The 23,104-nt window shown below is 59.1% G+C and overlaps 1 protein-coding gene across 4 annotated transcripts in view; it reads left to right on the forward strand.

Moving 5' to 3' along the window:
- The window catches only part of RNF213 (ring finger protein 213), an 81,822-nt gene that overhangs the window by 22,379 nt on the left and 36,339 nt on the right, over window positions 1–23,104 (forward strand). For all 4 annotated transcript variants that reach the window (XM_053930744.1, XM_071219430.1, XM_071219429.1 and 1 more), the window contains 18 exons: window positions 578–861; window positions 1,580–1,836; window positions 3,177–3,374; window positions 4,644–4,866; window positions 5,347–5,402; window positions 5,866–6,019; window positions 6,362–6,538; window positions 9,587–9,676; window positions 10,373–10,495; window positions 11,866–12,046; window positions 13,965–14,138; window positions 15,023–15,172; window positions 17,507–18,096; window positions 18,791–18,956; window positions 19,752–19,969; window positions 20,784–20,924; window positions 21,033–21,197; window positions 21,810–22,965. In XM_053930744.1, the coding sequence (XP_053786719.1) occupies window positions 578–861; window positions 1,580–1,836; window positions 3,177–3,374; window positions 4,644–4,866; window positions 5,347–5,402; window positions 5,866–6,019; window positions 6,362–6,538; window positions 9,587–9,676; window positions 10,373–10,495; window positions 11,866–12,046; window positions 13,965–14,138; window positions 15,023–15,172; window positions 17,507–18,096; window positions 18,791–18,956; window positions 19,752–19,969; window positions 20,784–20,924; window positions 21,033–21,197; window positions 21,810–22,965 (4,503 nt within the window). The remainder of the gene's footprint in view (window positions 1–577; window positions 862–1,579; window positions 1,837–3,176; window positions 3,375–4,643; window positions 4,867–5,346; window positions 5,403–5,865; window positions 6,020–6,361; window positions 6,539–9,586; window positions 9,677–10,372; window positions 10,496–11,865; window positions 12,047–13,964; window positions 14,139–15,022; window positions 15,173–17,506; window positions 18,097–18,790; window positions 18,957–19,751; window positions 19,970–20,783; window positions 20,925–21,032; window positions 21,198–21,809; window positions 22,966–23,104) is intronic.

The following is a 23,104-nucleotide window of genomic DNA, read 5'->3' on the forward strand; positions in this document are numbered from 1 at the left end:
TGTCTTCTTCTCCTGGTTTATGTCTTCTGTCTTCCTGTTTTCCTTTGCTCTGCTTTACCCTCAGTGCACGCAGCCGTGTCTGTGTGCCTGTCAGCCCAGGCGGAGGGCTGCCTCCTGCGAGTGTCACCTGTGCCGTCCATCTTTCGAGGACGGGTGGCATCACAGCCCCCGGCAGGAGGGCAGAGGGAGCGGCGCTCACTCGCATGTGAGGCGCACAGTCTCCGTGTAAAACGCCCACCCTCCCTGTGACCGTCCTCTGAGGCACTCGTGCACCACGCTTACCCAAGCCGTTGCGTTCGCCAAGTACTTTCAGGGCAGCGGGATCATGTGACCGCAGTGCCGCCTGCCCACCAGACCCGCACCTAGCCGTGCTCCCTGAGGGGCCAGGCCGCCTGTGCTCACCCCGACGGGCACCCGCCTGGCGCGCCTCGGCTGCCCTCCGCGGACTCCGGTTCTCGGGCGTCCTCCTTCCTTCACTGCCTCGGGCTCTTCATTCTGTTCCCGCGGGTCGGGAGCGGTCTCCCAGGGCAGAGTGTGCAGGTCGGGTGAGGTGTGCTGTCCTTCCTCCCCCTCCCAGGCTGGCATCAGTATGATGACATTGCTTGCATGAAGCCACCTGGGAACCTACAGAAACTCGTGGACTTTTTCACGGACCAGACAAGGAAGGACGTGGTGAGGGGGAAGAAGATCACCGCCGCCATGATGCTGGACAGCCTCTTCAGCGTCCTCCGGCCCTGGAATGCCACCAACCTGAGCAACTTTTTCACCCAGTTCCGCCAGTTTTACTCGGTCATCCGAGTGCCCATGATCCATGAAGCAGGGGAGCGGCCCTGGAGCTCCCTGCAGTACGAGGAGAAGCAGGTATCAGGTTTGGGGGCTTTGCAGCCACTCCCCTCTGTACCTTCTGGGCAGCCAGAGTCACCCACCTCCCAGTGGCCGGTTGACCCCTCCCCTCAGTGCACAGGAACAGTGACCTCTTTACAGACAGGTGGACCTTCCACCCCTTTTCTCCAAATACCTCCTCTTCGGAATTCCTTGTTCCCCCCCATTTTCTTCCTCCTCTCAACCCTGGCCCCATTCCTCATTCGGCCCCGCCCACACAGCTGCTCCCACCCTCACCAGGCCCCACCCCCACCACTGACCCCACCCCTCGCCTGGCCCCGCCCACACAGCCGGTCCCACTCCTCACCTGGCCTGCAGGCAGAGGAGAAAGGGGTGGACCCCCCCTCACTGCATCAGCACCTGGACCTCAGTGAGGCCCGGGCAGTTTGGACACACCTCTGGGCCAGGTCTGACATGGCCGTTGAACCCTCAGAAGCATCCGGAGCCCCCACCTGAAAGCCCCTCTGCTGCGCCGGGGTCTCTGGAAGGCATTATTCATGGTGGCCCCCAAAGGTCCAGGGCACCTAGGCCCGGGGAGGGGCGTGCTTGGCGATTAGCGGGGAGGCAGGGCAGTGGGTGACCTCTTCACAGAGCTGTCCGTGCCCCTCAGGGATGTGGGCCTCTGCCCAAGGGCAGTGACGGGTCAGCGGGGACGGTTTCAGCGCCCGGTTCCGTGTCCCCCTTTCCCCTGCGTCAGGTGAAGGAAGACCTGTGGGAGCATCTGAAAACCAGAGCGGCACAATTCCTGCACAAGGGTGGGGACCCTCTGCCGGCGGATTTCCCCGTGCGGAGCAGGCTGAGACTGGGCCTCGTCGTCCTGCACTTGGTCCGAGAATTCAAGCTTCCTGCATTCCCGCACGACCTGCCCTTGCTGTGTGGCCTCCTTTGCTGCGATGCCCGTTCCCCCGAGGACTTCCACGCTGACCTAAGCCACATCTCCGAAGCACCTCAGAGGTAGTGTGTGTGTGAGAGAGAGAGAGAAAGTGAGAGAGAGAGATTTCATGGCCGTCGTGATGGTTCCGTCCAGCGATGAGCCAGCGCTGCTCACGGCAGGGACCGGAACTCGCAGGAAGTAAAAGCCGCCCGCCGTGTCATTGTTGCCACGGGAGCGCCATCCCTCCAGCCTCGCAGCCTTCGCCCTGCCCCACCTCACGGCCTGCGCACGCTGATGGCTAAATTCTGCTGCGCACCCCAAAATACACCTTTCACCCATCTGACCAAAAAAATCGGTACTATTTTAATTCATTCACACCGGATGGCTGTTGTTGTGTTGGCTGTTGTCATTTTTTTATTTGACAACCTAAGGCACAAGAGGTCAGCACCGCGACCAAACGGTCAGGTAGTGCATATTTGAAAAGTTCACGTGGCATGCCGGCTGAGCACTGCCGCCCCAGCCTTTTCCCCAGCACACGTGCTCGTTTAATACGTAACCGACCGGATGCGCTGCTTTTGAGATGCGGGGTGTGTGTGTGTGTGTGTGTGTGTGTGTGCGCGCACGCGCCACGTCGCAGCCCCTGGACGTCTGCACAGATGATGGGGGCGCCCGCCCCGTGGCCTCCATCTGCGGCTCCGTGTTTAGGAGTTCAGGAGATGCGGGGCTGCTGGGCTGGCCCGGGAGTGTCGGAGTGGGAAGGTCGTGGCCAAGCTAGAGGAGCTCACATTTTACTGGTGGGGGAGGGGGGGGCTCCTCAGTGCCCCGCCGGTGATCCCGGCATCTTCCTGCCGTTTTTTCGGCAGCTGTTTGAAGTGGACTTGAGGACGGTATTAGGTGGCCAGCCCCGAGCAGCAGGGTCTCCTCGGGACACCTGCCACTGGGTTTTGTGACTCTGTAGCCCCCGCTGCTCGCTGTCTATTTCCACCGAGAGGAGGGACCGTGGCCAACGGACGGCGTGGCCATGTTCTAGGGAAATGCCACACACTGTGGTAGGCTGCTCTGTGACATCTGAAAGGTTGCTTTCACGTGGCCTGGCTGCCACCACACGGCCTGGGCTACAGGCTTGCTGGTGTGGGCCACCCCAGCCTCAGTTTCCTCTGCTGTCAAGGAAGATGGGACCGCTGCCCTCAGGGGTTCCCTGCAGGGCTCAGCGGGGGCCTCTTCACTGCCCAGTGCTGTGGTGGGTGAGGTCAAGGGTGCCCTGTCTCCCATGCAACCCTGTTCCTCCCCGGTCCAGGTGCTCAGCGCTCAGCCACCCAGGGTGCGCCTGTCTGCCCCTTGCGAGGAGCTGGCCGTGCCCTGGGGGGTGTCGGCCACTCGGCAGTCCTGGCTCACTGCCGGGTCTCTGGTCCTTTTCCAGGTGGCGAGAGTCCCTGATGGACCTGTGCCAGAAGAGCGTGGCCCAAGGGGTCGACCTGTGGGTGGGCGTCCTACCTGTGCTCCACCACTGTATGGAGCGGTCCGCTCGCGGAGGGGACTCCGAGGTTCAGCGCGAGGACGCCTGGGCAGCCCTCGAAGATGTCCCTTTCGTGCAGTTTCGGGAAAAGAGAGCAGATGGGTAAGTTGTGGCGCTCTGTGTCTGTGCGTCTGTCTTGGCGGACTCCCGTCGGGACACGAGGAGTCTGTCTCTTCTCGGGAACGACTTCTTTACAAGGTTTTGAACGTACGAGGCATACGAAGAAAAACACAGAAGTGGTTGGAAATCTTCAGTAGTGAAGTGCTGGCCTTTCAGAGAAGACGGGAAGCAGAACCCACAAGAGAAAATGGTAAATCCAGTAGAGTGCAAACACTAACTCAAAACCGAAGAAAACACAAATGCGAATTAAGTACAAAAAGGTGAATACCAGCGCTCCTCTCCACACACGGCCCCCGCGTGCGTGTGGGGACTTGCCTCAGGGCGGCCGGCAGGTACACACCCCTCCCCCACCCGTTGGGGTCTCACCTGCAGGGCTGAGGGAGTAAAACCCTCAGTGGGCCACGGTCGGCACTGCCTCTTCACGGCTGTTGGAAGGAGCCTTTTGAAGTGAAGCCCACCTACGATTATGGATGTAATTACTTGGGTTGAGGCGGGCCTGTGGCCGCGCCACCTCGTGGGCGCACCTGGAGGCCGCTGTGCCGAGTGAGAGGAGTCACACAGAGACACACACGCTCTGGCAGCACCCTCCGTATGGGATGTGAACAAGCCACACTCCGAGGGACACCGCACAGAGCAGGCCCCGGACGCTGTCGCCCCGCTGAGGACACACCGGTGGCGGGTTGGGCTGGGAGAGCGTTGGGCAGTGCTGCCGTGGCAGAACAGTGCGTCCCACCGGAGCTGGCAAATGCCTCATCCCCAGGGGCTTTTCCTCGTGGGAACGTGCACATGACAGGCAGTTCACCAGGTTCACCAGTTCAAGTGCACAGCCGTCACCCCATCCTCCCCAGAACTTTGCATTGTCCCCAGCTGAACCTCTGTCCCCGTGAAACACGCCCTCCCCGCCCCCTCCCCCGGCCCCTGGTTCCTCCCTCTCCTTTCTGTCCCTGTGGATGTGACCCCTCCAGGTCCCCCACCCACGTGGGAGGGGCACACGGGGTTGTCCTTTTCCGTCTGGCTGTTTCACTCAGCACAGTGTCCTCGAGGTCCCTCCAGGTCGGCGAGTTCTTATATGTCGTCCTCACCAACACACTATATGTGTGTTGCTCACTCGTCCTTTGATTCACTGCTTGGCATTTAAATTGTCTTAACGACCTGAACTTTCTACCTCACCCCTGGTGCAGTTCGATGTCACTGCGTCTGTGTGACTGATGCCACCCCGCCCTTTCACGGTTCCTGCTTTCCCTCCCCCAGGAAGAAGTTACTGCAGCTGATGGGGGAGAAGCAGCACCTGCTGGACTTGGATGCACACCTGTTCCGGTCCTGGTTCAGTCTGCTGCCCCTGAGCAGCCTGGATCCCTATCTGCAGGGGTTCACTGACCACTTGAGTCGCTCTCCGGCCCACGTCCTGGACTGTTTGCTGGGGACCCTCCACCGGCTTCGAGGGCTGAGGGAAATCGGCAACGGGAATGCGAAGGTTTGTCGCCTGCGGGAGGAGGCGCTGGAGCTCGGACTCAGCAGCAGGGTGGAGCCCTTAGACCAGACGGCTGGGCGGGGCCCCTGCTATGCCTCAGTAACCCGGGGGCTGAGTCTTCTGCACGGCTGCTGGCTGCGAGAGGCAGGGGGAAAGCCGGCCCCAGGGCCCGCACACACCACAGTTCCCAGCCGCCTCCCCCATTGTGGGGGAGGTAACGATGGTATAATTTTATTCCATTTTACTGTTTTTTGTTCTTTTATTACTGCTTTTCTTTTTTTTAATTTTGTTTTCGATGGTATAATTTTAAACCCCGAATTTTATTTCTGAGGGATGTGAGTGTAGTATTGAGCCCCTTACAGCGTGTTTGTAGGAAGAAGAGAACAAGTTGCTCAGCCGTGTGCTGGGCGCTCAGGCCCGTGGCATCGAAGGCTGGGATGCGTGGTTCACCCCGCCCTGTTTTCCCTCCCGTCACCGCCCTAGGACGTTGAGAACACTTTGAAAATACTGGCGCACCTCCTGGACATGTTTCGGGACAAGTAGGTAGAAAAGCGAAACGTGGTCTCTCTGGCGTGCGGCCGCCCCTCACTTGGTGGCAGCGTCCCATGTTGGCTGCGGTCACACTGTGTACAGTGCAGGGTCCGCTAGCGTTTCTTCCTTTGTCCCTCCCCCTTGGGATCTCCCAGAATTGTTTTCAAATTTACGTGTCATTCAGTGTTCTAATACATCCCTGGCTTTTTTTCCAAGGACGGGGACTTCCTTGGAACGGTTCAACTTGTTTCTGTTAAAACAGTCCAGACCAGGGAGGCAGCCCAAGATGCTGTTTGCTTTTTACCTGGGTCACAAGATCCAGATGGACTGAAATTTACTGAAGTCACCCTGAGGGGTCAAATACACGCCTTACCTGGCCGTGTTTTGAAGGGAGGGCACTTGGGTGATGGCGCTGTCCTCTTGGGTCCCCCGGGTCACTTCAGCGACTTCTCTTCCCTCCCTGCGGGGCAGCATCCTGCAGGAGTCTCCGGCCCAGTCCTACCTGACCGTGTGCCTGAAGCTCCACGAGACTGTCTGCAAAGTCACCAAAGAGCACGCGTTCCACGAGCTGCCTGCCTTGTCTGCTGAGATCGTTCGCATGGTTATTACGCTGAAACCTCTGGTGGTAAGCGGGATACACCTCGGTTACGTCATGCCCAGTAAAGGGACGGAATCCCAAGCAGTCTCAATTCCAGAAGGAGGTCGGCTAATTCTCGGGTGGCGGGGGTGACGCAGGGTGGCTGGCTCCGTCATCTGAGATCGCTGGTGCCTGTTCTGCGCATCCAGGATGTTGCAGTGAACCCTTGTCCCCTCGGGCCTCGCACTGGAGGGAGTGAGGGGTTCAGTGCAGCAGAGCAGGTGGCTGAGCAATTCCAGAGCAGAGCAGGTGGAAGAAGGTCTCGCCCGCACCACGGAGGGCGCAGCGCCGGAACGATGAACTCTCGGTCTCTCTCCCCTTGGGTAACAGGGTTCAGTGGCGGGGCAGGGAAGTGAAAGTGGGAAGAGCTCAGTGAGGACCGTCGTCCAGAGGACCCTCCACACTACGAAATTGTGGCTTCGGGGAATCTTCAGTAAGAGCATGTTCCAGAGCTCGCGTGCCTCCCCTTTCACCGAGGTCGCGTTCACGTACAAGCAGGAGGTGCAGGTGAGCTGGGCGGCAGCACAGAGCCTGGGGGATGTGTCTGCACAGGGACACGATGCCATGGGCCATGTCCGCATCCCAAGTGCGGGGAGCTCAGCTGGGAAGCAGGCGCCGTGGGCCTGGACCTGGGCCTCGGGTCCCCGCCGCTGCCCAGCAGGTGATGGAAGGCTACGGGCTGGCCCCGCTGCCTGCTGGGTGCCCTGGCGTCAGGCAGACTTTGTCGGGAAGGTGCTCCGGGGCGGTGACTTGCACAGGGGATTTGGGGTCTGATTCAGCACTGAGGTTATGAACCAAGTTTATGACGCTGGGCATGGAAGAAAAGATGAAAGCAGGAGGTACTTGAAGGGGAAGCTGGGCAGAACGGCATCTGAATGTGAGAAAGAGAGGAAACAGCCCCCGAAAGGTGGGACTTGGAAGGGTTTCCAGAAAGACAGGTTTCGAATAGAATCGCACGCTAAGGAGGAGGGTGACGACGGACCAGGGGCGGCTGGCGGTAGTGCCTCGGGCACGAGCTGGCAGGGCCTGAGTCCCAGGCAGTGGCTGGACTGGGTACCCGCTGGCCAAGCTTTCGCTTGCCTGTTGGGTTTTAAGCGGCTCTGTCTTCTTCCTGTGTCCTGGAAGTTAACAAGGTTAGACCTCTTATGCTTCCAGGGTGTCGGGAGATGATGCAGCCCACGCAATGGCCTTTACCCCTCATGTGAGCCTGCTCTCAGTCTCGTGCCTGTGGAACAGGACACCTCTGGCTTCGTGGTCTGGGGTCAGACCTGCAGAGTCACCCACACGTCCTGTTTCTATATCATGAGGCCTGTTTCCCTTGTTCCAGGAGAACCAGAGGGGTGATGGCCACACAGGCCTTGCCGGAAAACCAGCAGGCGCAGGTCACGGTCACTCGGGGTGGCGCCGTTTCCCTGGCTGGCTGTTAACATGACCATAATGGTGTGGTGGGTGGGAGACGCGAGGTGGGTGGGAGTCACGTGCCCACCACAGGAGCTGGTTCCCCACTCGCTCTACAGACCAACTGAGGCTTTTCCTTCCCCCCGTCTACTGGAGGTTCTGTAGCCCGAATGTGCGGCTCTCCTCTGATTTCCAGACTTTCCTGGCCTCTTGACAGGGCCAGGCTTCTAGGTCAGTGCCTGCTTTCTCTCCAGGTAGGAAGCGCCTGCAAACAGAGACCCCTGACAAAGGCTAGGCTAGACCCCGGGCCCTGGGACGACAGTTCGGGCTCCGACTTGTACTTTGGATGAAAGGATCGTGAAGCCCCGACTGCTCGGTGAGGGTTCAGACTCCGGGACAGAGATGCCGCCCCGATGAGATCGAGGGGTTCAGTGTTATTTCAGGGTTCCTGATGGTGTCTACCCACAAGCCTGGTGGAAGTGTGCGTTAGGGATATCAGTTGGTCCCCTGACGTGAGAGTGATTCCCAGTCAAACACAGTGCGGGTGGTGAACTAACACGAATGATAATTTAAACGTCGTTGAGCATCCACACTGGTGCCACTGTTGTTCCTGTTCTGTAAGGAGACACCCAAGGTTTGGGGGGATGCAGGCTGAGCCGCCCCGAGAACAGACCCCTCACCTTCAGCCTCAAAGCAAAGTGGGCGACCGACCCTGCCCTCATTCCTGAAGGCCCTCTGACCTCACGGGGCCGGGCTGCCGTGGCCGCCGCCTTCCAGGGTCCCTTCAGAAGCACACCCACAACATCACCCAGCGGAGGCTGCACGAACAGGGACAAGTGACCCTCCCCTGTCGGCGGCCCACCCAGAGGGGCAGAGGGCCTCAATCCGAGTCCTCGGAGCCCAGACGCTGAACGCTCGCCCCGAGAGCCACGAAGATGCACATCTACCTTGAATCCGGCGGAGGTTCGGTTGTTGGTGCTCACTCGGGTATAGCGATGCTCGGTGCTCCTGTGAGTGTGCAAGACTCTGCACGCGAACGCTGAGTTCGGTGCTGTTGGAAGCCGGGGTTCTCCTCGCTGTGCAGACGGGAGTGTGGACGAGGGCAGGCAGGAGGACTCGGGGTCGGGAGGAGCTCAGGTAGCAGTGTGAACGCGGGCGGGATCCAGCTCGCTGCAGCCTTACTCACAATCGCCTGAGTCTGGGCGCCAGCAGGGGGCGACTGGGAGAAACAGCTGTGAGGCACGCTCACGATGAAATGCTACCCCGCTGTAAAAAAGAAAGGACTCACCTTTTGTGACGATGCGGATGGACTGGAGGGTGCTCTGCTGAGTGAAACACGTCAGACAGAAAGACAAGAACCATGTGATCTCACTCACGCGTGGAATCTCATGAGCAAAATGAACGAACACAATACAGACACACTCAGACGCCGAGAACAGAGCGTCGGGCATCGGGGGAGGGGCTTGGGGGGCTGGGTGGAAAAGGTGAGGGGATCAAGCGGCACAAACCGGTAGCAGAACAGCCTCAGAGACAATCGATCGCAGCACAGGGGGAGGAGCCCACGGTGTCGTGATGGCCGCGGGGGGGCCACTCTGTCTGGTGCGTGATTGTCTGACCACTTTGCTGTGCATCTGGAACCAGTATAGTGGAATTGAAAAAAAGATTTTTTTTAGTTTAAGTTACAAAAAGAGCAACAGTTCCCATCTTCATCCACTGACCGGGCCCGGAAATATGGCCCCAGGTCGGAGAGCCCTGCCGTGGTTTGTAAGGACCATCCCCACTGACTGAGACCCAAGCTCCGGGAAGGACCTGGGTCCAACTCCAGCAGGAGACACGCAGGCCTGCCCGAAACGTCCCACTCTGCCGGACACTGGGGCACGTGGTGACGTGTCACCAGGAAGCAGGACCGAGGCAGCGTGCTCTCCTGGCCTCGATCCTGGGGTGGCGGAGGGCGTTCCCGGGAAGCGGTGGGCCTTCTGAGTACAGTCTGCATTTCAGGTCCTGAGAAGCTGTCCTTGCTGGTGTCCCGGCTGTGACGGGGGCCGGGGCCGGGTCAGGTGTCCTCGCAGTCCCGCACTGTTTGCATTCCCGACGCAGTCTTCCTTCTTGCGGCATCTCTGTGTCATGGGGGCTCCCACTCACATGTGGCTTTTGCAGGTCTGGAGGCGGCTCGTGGAAATAAACTTTCCCGTGGACCATGGCTGGAAGGAGTCTCTGCTGAGGGACATGGAAGGGAGGCTCAAGCAGGTACCCGAGGTCGGGGGCTGTTCTCTCAGGGGCAAAGGCAGGTTGAGACGCTTGGACCGTTGGGAGCAGGCGGTGGAGGTGAAGGGCACGTCTGCTTGGATGGACACCCCAGCTGTGGGCAGGCTCAGGGGGGATGTGGACACGTGTCTGCTGCCGGCGTGGCTCGTGCTGTGGGACCCAGCCGGTACGCAGGAAGAATGAGGGGATCAGGCGTTGCCCCCTGGGGAACCTCCAGCACATGTGGGGCCTCCAGGTGGCCCGGTGGTGACAGGACAGGAGCCTGCCAGGCCCGGCACCATGTGGGGGAGACAAACACTTCCCATTCCAGTGCAGGGCCGTGATCTGGGAACACGAGGTTGACTTGTTAATGAGACGGGCGTTTGATAGGCAACTGTTCATGAGTCTTTGCCGGCAAAGATTCCAGCAGGTGGAATCAAGTCAGTTTTCACAATTTGCCCGTGTTTGCAAACTGCTTTGCAGGAGCTGCCGCTGCAAAGTGGGGAGAGACTGAGTCACGGTGTGGTTGATCTCACATTGGGGGGCAGTGAGCATGTGCCTAGTGTGGGGTGGGGAGCAGCCTCAAGCAATAGGGAGCTGATAAAATAGCGGGAAGGTAAACACAGGCGGGCGTCTTTGTCCCATAGAGTTGGGGGTGCCACACCCAGAGCTCTAACCGCTCCCCTTGCATCCTCCCAGGAGAGTCCCCGCTCCCAGATCTCTGCCTTCTGCAGCACCGACTGGAAGGGCACCGGTGCAGAGGACAGCGTGTCCAAGTGCTTTGAGAACTGCGTCATCGAAGCGGTCAGCTCGGCCTGCCAGGTGAACAAGCTCGCCCACCGGCAGCACGTTCGGGGTTACAGCTGCCTTCTGGCCTTGGCAAGAAGGGCCAGGAAGCGCCCACCGGTTCTGAGATCATGCTCCACCCCAAGGAGGGGCATGGGACGTCCCCTCCTAGCCTGCAGGGACGGTCAGTCACGGCCACTCGCATGTGACCTCGAATCCCCCAGCGTCACAGGCTGCTCCTAAAGGTCCCTGTGAAGTCACTGCCCTTCCTGTGTGTTGTCTGCTGACACTGCTTGTCACGTGCGCAGTAGAAGACACTGAAGGGTGATCAAACGTGTGGACCAAAAAAGTCTCATCCATTCACCGAGGGTTTTTTCCTACAAAGTAGATACTGCCCCCTAGGGACAGCCCGCATGTGTGTGTGCGTGTGCGTGCGTGCAAGGCCTGTGCTTCTGCCTGGCGTGCGTGTTCTCCAGGGTTCTCTCCAAGGAGACCGTGTCACCTGTGAAGAGAGAGAGCTCTACTTCTTCCTTCCCGATCTGGGCGTCTTGTGTGTCTCGGTCGTTCCTGATTGGCGGGGGCAGAACGTCCAGTACGGCGCAGGCGTGGAGGGAGGCCTGCCCTCGGCTGGTTTTTTCTCCCTTGAGCGTGAAGCCAGCCGTGGGCTTTGCGTGATGCCCCCCATCGGGCAGGCGCGTCCCCCACTCCTGTTTGCTGAGAGGCTTTATCACGAAAGGGTGTTGGACTTTGCCGAATGCTCTTTCTGCGTCTACTGAGATGATCGTGTGACCTTTTTCTGTCGACTTGATGGATTACGTTAAGGAAATTCTCATCTCCGGGATAAAACCCCACTTGGTCGTGGGGTTTAATCCATGTTATCAGTTGCTGGATAAGGCTTTCTTTTGTCCTTGCATACGTCAGAAAGTATCTATCGCAAGCTACCCCTACCTCTATTTTTTTTACTCATTACTGAAACTTTCTGTAAAACCTCTGAACGTAAAGATAAAAACGTCTTGTTTCTCGGTGGGGAAGCAGAAAGAGGGTTGAGATGTAGGTGCTGTTTGTCGCAGCCTTGGGAAGAATTACGGTTCAGGAATACGAAGTATGTGATGTGTCCTTGGTGTTTTTTGTGACGTGAACACCCAGGAGACGATGTGGAAGCTGGCGGTGAGCCAGAGGGAGGGGTGTGTCTGCGTGGTCGTGCGCGTGGGTTCTCACGGCTCTGGTCTGTTCTCCCAGTGAAGCAACACGCCCTCAGAAAGGCGTTCATATTTTACTCTTGCGTCATTTTGAAGCTTCATAAAAACTAGTCAGGAGAGGTTGCTGAAACGCCCTGGGCTGACTTCCTCCTGTTGTTTGAAAGCAGACCCGTAAGAAACTCCCCTTCGTCTCTTTGCTGCTTGCAGTCTCAGACCAGTGTCCTCGAGGGGCTGTCCTACAGAGACCTGCACGGGTTTGGCACGCTCGTGTCCGCCGTGGTCACGAAGTCCTGGCCGAGAAACATCTGGGGCCCCGTGGACGACGCGCCCGAGGTTCTGAAGCACCTGCTCACGGGGCCGGACATCAAGCACCTCTTCAGGCTGTATGGTATGTGGGTGCGGGGTGTCCGGCGGTGTCCTGCTGGCTTTTGTGGGGACAGACACGTGACCCGATACTCCAGATGGGCTGAGGTCTGGCCGGGAAGCAGACCGGATGGAGGGACCGGTGAGGGCCAGGTGTCCTGTGTGCAAATGGGAACTGACGCTGATGGCCGCCGTCCCTCGCATCCCTGCTGTGCACCAGCGCCAGGGCCCTGGGAGCTGTCCTGAGCGTCCGTCCCCCTCTGGTCCCCCTTCTTCAGATGAGGAAACTCAGGTGGAGGGTGGTGTGAGGTCTGAGTCCAAGAGACTGAGCATCCAGACCCGCGACCCAAACCTGCGGGTGTCCCGCTCTGAGGCTCTGAGGCTGCTCCCTGCAGTTCTGTGTCAGGGCGCCCGAGCAGCCTCAGGTGGAGGAGGGGGACGGAGAGCTGAGTGGGTCTGATTCTGCCCCCCACACCGTGCCTGGGTGCTCTGTGATCAAGGAGGGGATCAGGTTAGACTCAGATTCAGAGGAAAAGCAGTGGGTTTGGGTCTAAAACCCCCACGTTAGCTGATTCGGAGCCTCGGTTTCATCAAAATACTGGAATGGCCAAAAAAAAAAAAAGAAAGAAAAGAAAAAGAAAGCTAAGCTGCTTCCGTGTCGGGGTTCTTGAAGAGATAAAGTCAAGTCACTTAGGGGGGACGTCTCTGTACATTAAAAGCTAGTCACGTGAAAAGACTGTATATTTTTTAAGTAACACACCTTATGTTTTAGAGCAGTTTCGGGTTTGTGGGAAAATTGGGCACATGGCACAGAGAGGTCCACACTCCCCCCGCCTCGCCCCAACACGCAGAATCGCCCACGATGGTCTTGCTTCGGTGCCGTCTGTCCCTATAACCCGTGGCCCAATACCGACACGTTGTTAGTGACTCCGGTCCAGCGTCTACGCGCGGTTCCCTTTGGTGTAGCATGTCTGTCGTCGGGCAGATGTTGAAACGTGTGGCTGGGACGGGAGGGGATGGGACGGGGTGACGTCACCGCCCTGAGGCTCCCTGGACTCTGCCTGCTCACCCCCTCTCCCCCTCCCCTGAGTATTGCTTTTTTTAGGAGTACCCCAGATTTGGAAGCATTACTGTGGGAAGGCGTTCAGACGGGCTTCTCTCGCCCAGCAGTGTGCATTTAAGTTTCCTTTCCTCAGCTCACGCCTCCTTTTTACCACCAACTAACATTCCGCTGTCCTGATGGACCAGCGTTGTCCATCACCGCCCGAAGGACGTCTTTGATGCTTCCAAAGATTTGCAATTACGAATGAAGCTGCCATGCTGATTTTTTTAATGGCACATAAATTTCCCCTTCTCATAATGCCGTGAGACCCAGGTACCACGTGGAGAGAAATCTCCTGGTGGTTAAAATAAGCATATTTTAAAATTCTGCCCTCTAAATTGATCCTGAAATCTACATTCAGATTTTTGCAAGATAGCCAAGATGTGCGGAGTAGGGCACGTGGGTCTACGTGGGTCCCCTTGGGCCGGGCAGGCGCCTCCGGGAAGCTCTGCGCCCCCTGCTGGGTGTGAGCGCACCTCACCTCGGGCGCTGTGTATTGCCGCGGGGACTCTCCAGAAGGGGGATGTGAGGGAGGTCATGTGCTGGCTAAGGACACGGAGGGGCACAGGATTTAGCAGGGGCACACGCGGTTCTCCCGGCTGGTTGTGGCTGTTGGAGGAATCGTCCTCCTGACCAAGGAAGAGCTGGAGACACGTGTGTGAGTGAGGCCCGCAGCTCCCACGGTAAGGGGAGGCAGGCCACGAGGCCCCGCCTAGCTTCGGCTTGCGCTGTCTGGGCCGGGCAGCACAGCGAGAGGTCACGGGCGTCCTCAGCTGCGCAGAGGGGAGGCGGGAGGGAAGCGGCTGCCCACTGGTTTTCACTCTCTTCTCAACTTGTACAGGAACAGACGAGAAACTACTAGAACACTTCACGGAGGAAGGCAAGAATCTGATGGCTGCTGCTGACTCTGTCATCACAAAAGTGGCCTGTGACCTCCTGAACGGGACAGTGTTGGTGGGGCAGCTGGAGCTGATCTGGAGACACCGGGGCCAGTTCCTCGACATCTGGGAGCTGAGTGAGTTCCGCGCTGAGGGCGGCGGCAACTGTGCCCGGGGGTCTGTGGAGGGCGGGCTTTGTCCTCTCTACGTGGAAGGCCTGTTCTTGCTATGAAATTCTCGGGATGGTTTTTTCTTTTTAAGATTGATGAATTTATTTATAATTTTTAATTTCTTTTTAAAGATTTCGTTTATTTTTTTCAGAGAGAGGGGAAGGGAGGGAGAAAGAGGGAGAGAAACATCCTTGTGTGGTTGCCTCTCGAGCGCCCCCTACTGGGCACCTGGCCCGCAACCCAGACACGTGCCCTGACTGGGAATCGAACCAGCGACCCTTTGGTTCACAGGCCAGTGCTCAGTCCACTGAGCCACACCAGCCGGGGTTGTTTATAATTATTTTTTAAACAATCACAAAGTTATGAAAAGTTGGAAGGATAGTGAAAGAACTTCTGTAAAAGCTCTCATCCACGTGAGCGCTGGTTGCCAAATGGACGGCCGTCCGTCCCCACTTCTCCCCTTGTCCGGTGTGTGTCTCAGTGCGTTCCGATGTTTCACCAGGCGACCTCGGTGTCACCGCTGAGGTCTGAAGACTCCCGTTGGGGGTCCCTACTGTGAGCAGTCAGACCCCCTTCGGGTCTGACCGAGTGCCTGCACCACGTCACACGGAGCACGAGACCTCGTGCTGCTCCGAGTGTGGTGTGGCTTCTAACCCTCAGACCGGTGACTCAGTCGCGACCACGCGGGAGTGCTCACCGGGCTCGATGCCACGCGGCTGGCGGGGTGCCTCGTCGGGGCGCCCCCCACGGCCGGGAGCGTCCAGTGTAGTCAGAGGCAGAGGGAGGAAGTGCTTGCCCTGGAAAAGGACACGTTTGTTCTATTGGGGCCCTTTTTTTTCCCTTTTTCCAAGAGAGGAAAAGCCTTTCGCCCCAGGAGAAAAAACAGGATATGAAGCAGGTGCTGCACCGCCGGTGGGAAGAGCTAACGTTTCTCCAGGAAGAGAAGAGACGCGTGGACAGCCTCCTGAAGCTGTGCGAGGGGGTGAAGCACCTGGTAAAAGGTGGTATTTATGAGAATTTCAGCGATTAAAACAGAGGGGTCGGAGGAGAATCAGTAAAAACGTTTCGCCCTAGCAGTCTTACCTCAGGTTGGGCTTTCGGTACAGTGTTAATTAATTGTTTTTAATTAAAAAAAATATTTTATTTATTTATTTTTAGAGAGAAGGGACAGGAAGGAGAAAGAGAGGGAGAGGAACATCAGTGTGTGGTTGCCTCTCACATGCCCCCTACTGGGGACCTGGCCTGCAACCCAGTTATATGCTCTGACTGGGAATCGAACCGGTGACCCTTTAGTTTGCAGGCCGGCACTCAGTCCACTGAGCCACACCCGCCAGGGCGTGTTAATTTTAGACAGAGGTGGACGTGTCACCCTCTTCTTTTTGGCGTTTGCCCCAGCCCTCTAAAGAACACGCTCGGATTGCTCCTGGGTCTCCCAGATGAGCCTCAGCTGTCGTGGGGGACGAGGGCTTCCGACTCTTTGTTTCCCCCTCTCTGCCCCCAGACCGGACCTCTCCGACTCCCTTCACTTAATTTCCACCACTAGCTCGCTCTCTGGCCCCGAATGGCCGCCAGGGCGCCGATGCCCCTCGGCGCTGACCCTCTTACCTTCTTGCATCAGCTGGTTTTCTCTAGGGTGAGAGTCCTTGTCTTGTCCTAGGTCTGTTCTCAGTGTTTTATTTTTCACTCCATTCCAGACTCTTGAACGTTCTCATTTCCTCGCGATACGATCAGTTCGATCTTTCAGGAGTCTCCCCCAGTGGGAGGGGTCTTTCCCCTTCTGGGGTCCTCCTGGGTCTCGCTCCTCGGGTGGGTCTGTGTCCTAGGTCCTGGGATGCCCTCTCTCCCTCCGGGGTTTTAGTGGGACATTGTCTTCCGTGACGTCCCCGAGAAGGGGGGTGCAGGAGGTTCGCTCCTTGGTGCTCGTGAGTCTGAGGACGTCTACTCTCACGCTGGGCTCATCGCGTGGCTCCCTCCGGCAGATTCCAGACGGGAAGTGCTTCCCCTCCGGGGTTTGGACACGTGGCTGCGTTTTCTCGGCAGCGACGCTGTTGGGAAGTCAGATGCGATCCCAGTCTCTGACGCTTTGTGTCGGGCGTTTTCTCTGGAAGCTCTTGAGATCTTTCCATCCCCAGTGTTCTGAACTTGGGGTCCGTTTTTCCTCCATTGGCTTGGGTGTGATTAAGTGCGTCCTTCTGATCTTGAAATCCAAGTCCTTGATTCTGAAAATTCTCTTGAATTGTTTCGAGGTTCCATCCATCCTCTCTTGCTGGGTTGCCCTTAGTTGGATACTGCGCCTCCTGGGTGGAACGCCGGCTTCCAGGACTTCCCCTGCTCTTCCCAATCTCTGGTCTCCATTCCGCTTTCGGAGCAGGTTGCTCCACTGGACCCTCTGACCTTCGCGTTGCTCTTTCCGTTTCAGTCCTCACATGCCTTTAATTAGCAGGAGCCCTTTTTTCCTGGACGAGCCTTCGTGGGCTCCTGTGCGTGCTCATGGTTGCCACGTCCTATCTTCTGGGCTTGCTGCTCTTTGGGCCTCAGAGGGTTTTCATTTTTTTATGTAGTTTCTTGTTCCTGCCAAGTTGCTTTTACCTGTGGGTTTTAATACCTACTCCTCACATTGAACACTTTCCCCGTATTTTATACTAAGGGGGGCGCCTCACTAGCTGACCGAGAAGTCAGAGAGGGTGCGGCCTTGAGGAACGGCCTGTGTGTTGAGGGAGCGCCTTGCTCCGGGGCAGCTCCTGTCTCCCGACCTCGCCCGCGTGGACAGGGGTGTAGGCTGCTGCCTGGAGTCTGGGAGTGGGACCGGGGTGTCCCTCTGTGTTGTCCTCGCTGGAATTCTGCCTCCCACTGCTCTGGAGAAGGCACGGTGGTGACTGGTCACACAGAGGGCCCGCCCTTCTCCCCTCCCATTTTTGTCATCACCTCTGCAGCCCAGTACCTGTCCCCGTGGGGGGCTGGGCTTCTAGGTTCCAGGCCTCGGGCACCACCACTGCTGGCCCGTCCGCTCCGCCCTCCTTCTCTACTCTTCTGTGCCCTGTCCCTTTGTGACTCTTTAACACTCTCCTCTGGCCTCCCAGCCCTGGGGGGGCGGGGGGCAAGGGGGAGGACACAGGCACCTTCATCTTCATCTCCACCCAGAAGCTACGTTTTCTGTGTTGTGGAAATAGAGGGAGGGGCAGGGCGGTGTCTGGGTTCTCACTGAGAAAAGAATGCCGGCAAGGGTCCACCTGCGTCTCTCCCTGGGAGCAGGGGGGCCGTGCGTGCTGGGAGCGGCGACTAGAGCCTCGTGCGGCCTGCAGGTCTGACTCTGTCTTTCTCTGATGGCTTTTAAGTGGATTTTGGAGAGATCGCGAACAGACATTTGGAAGACCTGGGCAGGAAAAGACTAAATGACGCTGTGACTGTCACACCGTCACCCACTTCCTCAGACATGAAGTGGGTAACGCATTACGGCCTGAGCCCCAACGTCCGAGAAATGGCCCAAAGGGTAGACGCGCTCAAGGACAGTCACATCTTCCGGACCTTCTGGGAGGGGGCCGCGGAGGCGCTGAGCCCGCTGCGAGAGGAGGGGGCACAGCCGCTTGTGGACGTTGAGGACGCATACAAAGTGCTGTATCTTCCTTGTTTGGACAAGTTCCACGAGCTGTATGAGGACCTGAAGTCAGGGGAGTTGACCTTGGTGCACGTCGACACCATCTTCAAGGTCTTTGTGAATCGGTACAGAATCCTCACCACCGACCTCAACACCATGTGCACCCTGGACCCCAGGGACCCGAAGGACTGGGTCCCGGAGCGCGTCGGGCAGATCAGGGAGTACCACCACCTGCAGCGGGCTGCCGACGTGGCCAAGGTCATCCGGGAGGTCAAAGAGGCTTTGGGCCTGACCGGTGACTTCAAGGTTCTCCACATTTTACTGAGACTTGTGAGTTGCTCTCCGGGGACTCCTGGGGTGGGGGCGGGGTCCTCACCCAGACTCCCCGGCAGCCAGACAGGGCAGTTCCATAGGCTCCTCCAGGGGTTTCTTGTTTCTATTTTACTTGATACTGAATATGCCGGGGGCTTGCTTTTAACTTCTGCTTATAAACAGTGTGGCTGCTCATTGGCAGGAGGGTCACGAACTCAGGAAAGGGATGTCAGGTGCTTCGTGGCCTCTCCCCCCTCTCACCTCGCGCCAGCCCGTAGTGATGCGTGGCGAGTCCTCTCTGTTCATATTCGGAAGTCAGCCTTGGCTTCTGCTGTTTAGAGACGAGCACGTACAAGGTGTGCTGTGACCTGTGTGAAACTATGCACAGGTGTGATGATGGTTTAAACTCAGCACGAGATGTGGCCTCACATACCCACCAGCTGCTCCCTGTGGTGGCTTCTCGAGTGGGTCCCTCCCTGCAAAACAGGCAGAGGATGTATGGTGGCGGGTGGGCTCTTGGGCAAGCTGCTTAGCGGAACGTCGCTGCAGAGGGGCCGAGGTCACTGCTGACCAAGGGGGGCAGCACGAGGGCGCAGCGTCCCCGGTTGAGAGCCCAGGAGGTCCGGGGATCGTCGGGCCGGTCTGCATTCCTGGGCAGACTCTGGGGTCCGGGCTGGCCAGGTCCCGCCCCCAGCACAGCCTGGTCTTGCAGACGGACTGCGTGGAGAACCTCCGCCACGGGACCCTGGGCCAGATCGACGAGCAGGTCGTGTCCGCAAACAGGCTGCTGCTGGACGTCGACGAGCCCCGGTTCCAGGCCCTGCAGGAGCTGGCCCTGAGGAAGGAGTTCGTCGCCTGGGTCCGCGGGGCTCTCGGAGGTGCGGACTGTCTCTGGGGTTTCGGGGCTGAGTGTCCCGGTGGTGCCTGGGCTGGCCGTAAGTGGACGGGCTGCATGAGGGGCGGGCCGTGTGCCACGTGCGAGCAGCCGGCGGTGGTTTTATGTCACGACCGCATTTCTCACGCTCTGGTGTGAAAACCACCTCCTCCCTGTGACTGCTGGGGTCCCTGTCTTTAAAATCTCACCCCCTGGCGTCTTCCCCGGTTGGTTTCCACTAAAGGTCAAGGTGGGCTCCTGCGGCTTGGGCCGAGTTTTCAGGACTTTCAGCACCAACCTTCCTGGACAGCGGGTCATCTGCTCTGAAAGGGCTTTGTTGCCCAGGCCCCTGTCCCATCTGGTCCTTGGAGTCTGTGGGGCGAGCAGTGAAGGGTCCCCACGTGCCACTTGGGAGTAGGGCAAGCCTTGGCCGCAGGTCCTGCTGGAGAACAGGACAGGGCCAGCGTGCACTGGTTCTGCGGTCGGGGCCCGCACCAGCTGAGCCTGTTCTTGTGAACAGAAGGTGGGGTGCCACACAGACCCAGTGGGGTCAGGCACACGAAACCGTGGCCGGTGCCTGGACGCTGCTGTCAGTGAGGTCAGCGTGGCCAGCGGGTTCAAGTAAGAGGCGGAAGAAAGGTGCCGGTGGCTTCTTGAAAGCCGACAGTGGGTAAAACCCCTAAAAAACTGCTACGTGTCCAGTGATAGCTTCAGAAAGGGTTATGGTCCACGGTCAGGGTCTCTGACTATTGTCTTGTCACGACCGGCCCCACACGCCCGGGTCCCCTCTCGCCCCCAGGCATCCACGAGCTGAAGGTGTTCGTGGACCTGGCCTCCATCTCCGCGGGGGAGAACGACATCGACGTGGACCGGGTGGCCTGCTTCCACGACGCCGTGCAGGGCTACGCGTGCCTGCTCTACAAGCTGGACGCGGATGCAGGTTTCCATGAGTTCATGGACCTCCTGAAGGAACTGTGGAAGGCTCTGGAAAGCGACCGGCACCTGCCCAGAAAACTTGTAAGTCTTCTTTCTGGCTGCAGAGCAGGACTAAGCGTTGCTCTGCAGGACTAGAGGCGCCAGCGTGCGTGCCGTCTCGCGCCCGTGGGAGGCGTCCACGCGGACGTCGAAGATGACGTTTACGAAGAGGTTTCCCTCCCCTGTGGAAGCGCTTTCTCTGGGTCGCGTGTTACAGAGGACACAGAACTGCCACACGCTCGAGGGTCCCAAGGGTGTCCCCAGGTGGTGGCAGTTCTGACTTCTGCTTGCTTTCGGTGTTTTCCACATTTTCCACAACTCGGATCGATTTATTTTTTATCAGAAAATACAAACATCTCCGTTTATGTGTGACGTCCTCACCGGGTCCACGTGAACCCCCGGGACATCACGTCCCTTGTGAGCGGACACGTCTCGGGACGGCTGGGTCCCACAGGGGTGCCGTGCAGGGAGCCGATGGGGGCTTTCCTTTTCTCTGCGGGAAGGACCCATCCAGACAAAAGGTCTTTCTTGTAGTTTTCATTCTTCTGGCTGGACTTGGGGACCCCCAAAGGACGTGAGGAACAGAAGGCTGGCAGCCCTGTCCTAGCTGGCCTTCTGTCCACCTCATCTGGACATCCGGAAGTACTGGTGGGGACACCGGGAATCGGCAACACCACATCACAAGTGTCCTGGAAGAGGTGGCCCGAGGCACAAGGGTCCTGGGCAGTGGGCAATGAAGCCTCCCAAGCTCGGGGACCGAGCCCAGCCTGCGGCAGGGAGGAGGCTTCTGCCCTCAGGACGACCACGCGGGGAGAGGGGAAGGACATGACCCCCGTCTCTTCTCCTGTCCCGACAGCGTGACTCTGCCCGGAACCTGGAGTGGCTGAAGACGGTGAAGGAGAGTCACGGGTCTGTGGAGCTGTCATCCCTGTCGCTGGCCACCGCCATCAACAGCAGAGGCATCTACGTGGTCCAGGCGCCTGCTGATGGCGAGCCGGTGAGCCTCCCACAGCCCAGCATGCTGGCCGCAGCACGGACAGGCTGCTGCACATTGCGGGGGGCTCTCCCTGCAGCAAACCACCCCCAAACGACTCCTGTCCCGCAGATTTCCCCAGACACGGTTCTCCGTCTAATCCTGCCTGAGAGCCACGGGGCCGTCAGGGAAGAGAGGGAATACTCCTTGGAGGAGCTGAAGGAGCTTTTGAACAAACTGATGCTCATGTCTGGCAGGAAAGACCAGAACAGTGCGGAGGTGGAGGTGTTCTCGGAGGTGAGTGCTGTTTCTGGGAGCCGGGCCCCTGCTGAGTGGCGGGAGGCAGAGAGCGGGGCTGCGTGTGGGCCTGATCGCTAGGAATTTGCTCTGCCCTGAAACTCACTCACGGGCCTGCAGAGTGCATGTCCTTCAGACTCAGGACCCAGCGGGGCGTCTCCGGTGTGACAGGCCCTTTGGTACGCGGCTCCTTCTCAACATCCGCAGAGTGTGTTGTCCCTGAGAGGGGAGGACCCCGGGTGCAGTTCTTAGAAAGAAACTTAATTGCTCCCCTCAGTCTGCAAATAAGCAAGAGCCTGCAGTGCCTTCGAGAGGAAGGTGGGCAGCCAGGCCTCGTGGGCACCGCAGGAAATGCATCGAAACCGCGTTGGAACGGCCTCTGCGCTGTTACAAGGGTTTTCTTTAAAAGTCCATTCGTAGTTTTTATGCGATCTCCTGAATCTTTGCAACCTCTGGCCTTCTTGAGACACAGGTGACCTGACGGAGGGAGGCAGGCCACCGCGGTCGCTCCCCTCCTGGAGCTCCAGCCCTGCAGCTCCCCGGTCTGTGTGCGTGAGGCTTCTCCCCGTGACCAGGTCCGTGACACCTGCCCCCTGCTTCCGTTGGCTACAGGTGTTCTCCAACATGGAGAGGCTCGTGCATGCCTTCATCAACCTTTACTCAGCCGGGAACTTGCTCTTCCGGGACTGGAGGGCTGAGGTGTGCTGCTCCCCGGAGGGCGACACCTCCCTGCAGGTGGACTTCGGCCTGGGGCCGCTGCCTACGCTGGAGGGGCGTGGGCCGCCGTCCCCGCTGCTGGAGGCCGTCTGCCGGCAGATGGAGCACTTCCTGGGCCGGTGGGAGGCCTTCGTGGCTCAGAAGCGAGCTCAGCACTTTCACCTCAACTACTACACGGCCGAGCAGCTGGTCTACCTGAGCACGCAGCTCCCGAGGCACCGGCCCGAGGACGCCGCCCTCGCCATGCTCTCCTTCATCAAGCCTGACTGCAGTGCCCAGGACGTCTGGGAGGCCTGCCGGAGGCCCGATGGCGCGGCGGCCCGACAGCGGCCTCAGACACAGACGGACGAGTTGCTGCTCATGCTCAGCAGCGCGTCCGGCCTGGCGGACCAGCTCAGGGTCATCATGGAACAGTCCCTGACGGGCATGTGTGACTTCCTGCCCCACTGCCTAGACCTCGAGGGCTTGGGCCGCTGCCTGGCTCACCTGGCGATGCAGGGCCGGCCTCCCGTCACACAGGAGCTCCCAAAAGGCCTGCAGATCGGCCTGCCCAACCTCATTGTCTGTGGCCCCTCGGAGGTGCTGCTGGCCGCCCTGGCCATCTACATGCACAGCCCGCAGCAGCCGCTGCCCACCTACGATGAGGTGCTGCTGTGCACGCCGGGCACCACGTTCGAGGAGGTGGCGCTGCTCCTCCGCCGCTGCCTGAGCACCGGCTCCCAGGGCCGCGGCGTGTACAGCCTGCTGCACGCCGACCAGCTGAGCTACGACGCGGCCTGCCGGGTGGAGGCGCTCTTCCAGAGCCTGCGCACGCAGCCTCACCGGGAGGACTACCAGCTCGTCCTGGTCTGCGACTCGGAGCGGGAGCACTGCTACCTGCCCTCGGCCTTCAGCCAGCACAAGGTCCCCGTCACCCCGCAGGCGCCCCTCAAGGACGTCCAGGCCTACTTGGCTCATCACTACCACGTCCCCGAGCGTACCCAGTCGGCCGCGGCCGTGTTCAGGGACCAGATGTGTGTTGGGATCGTGGCCTCGGAGAGAGCCGGTGTTGGTAATGATGGCTGCTGGGGTGGGTGGGCCCATGGGTCCTGGGGACACCCCCTGTAGCTCTCCCCCGTCTCACAGGGGCGGGAGGTGACCTGGATGAATGAGCCTCTCCCACAGGATGGGGAAGTGGTTCTCGTGGAGGC

The sequence above is a fragment of the Desmodus rotundus genome, chromosome 9 (assembly GCF_022682495.2).
Source record: "Desmodus rotundus isolate HL8 chromosome 9, HLdesRot8A.1, whole genome shotgun sequence".
NCBI classification, from domain to species: Eukaryota; Metazoa; Chordata; class Mammalia; order Chiroptera; family Phyllostomidae; genus Desmodus; species Desmodus rotundus.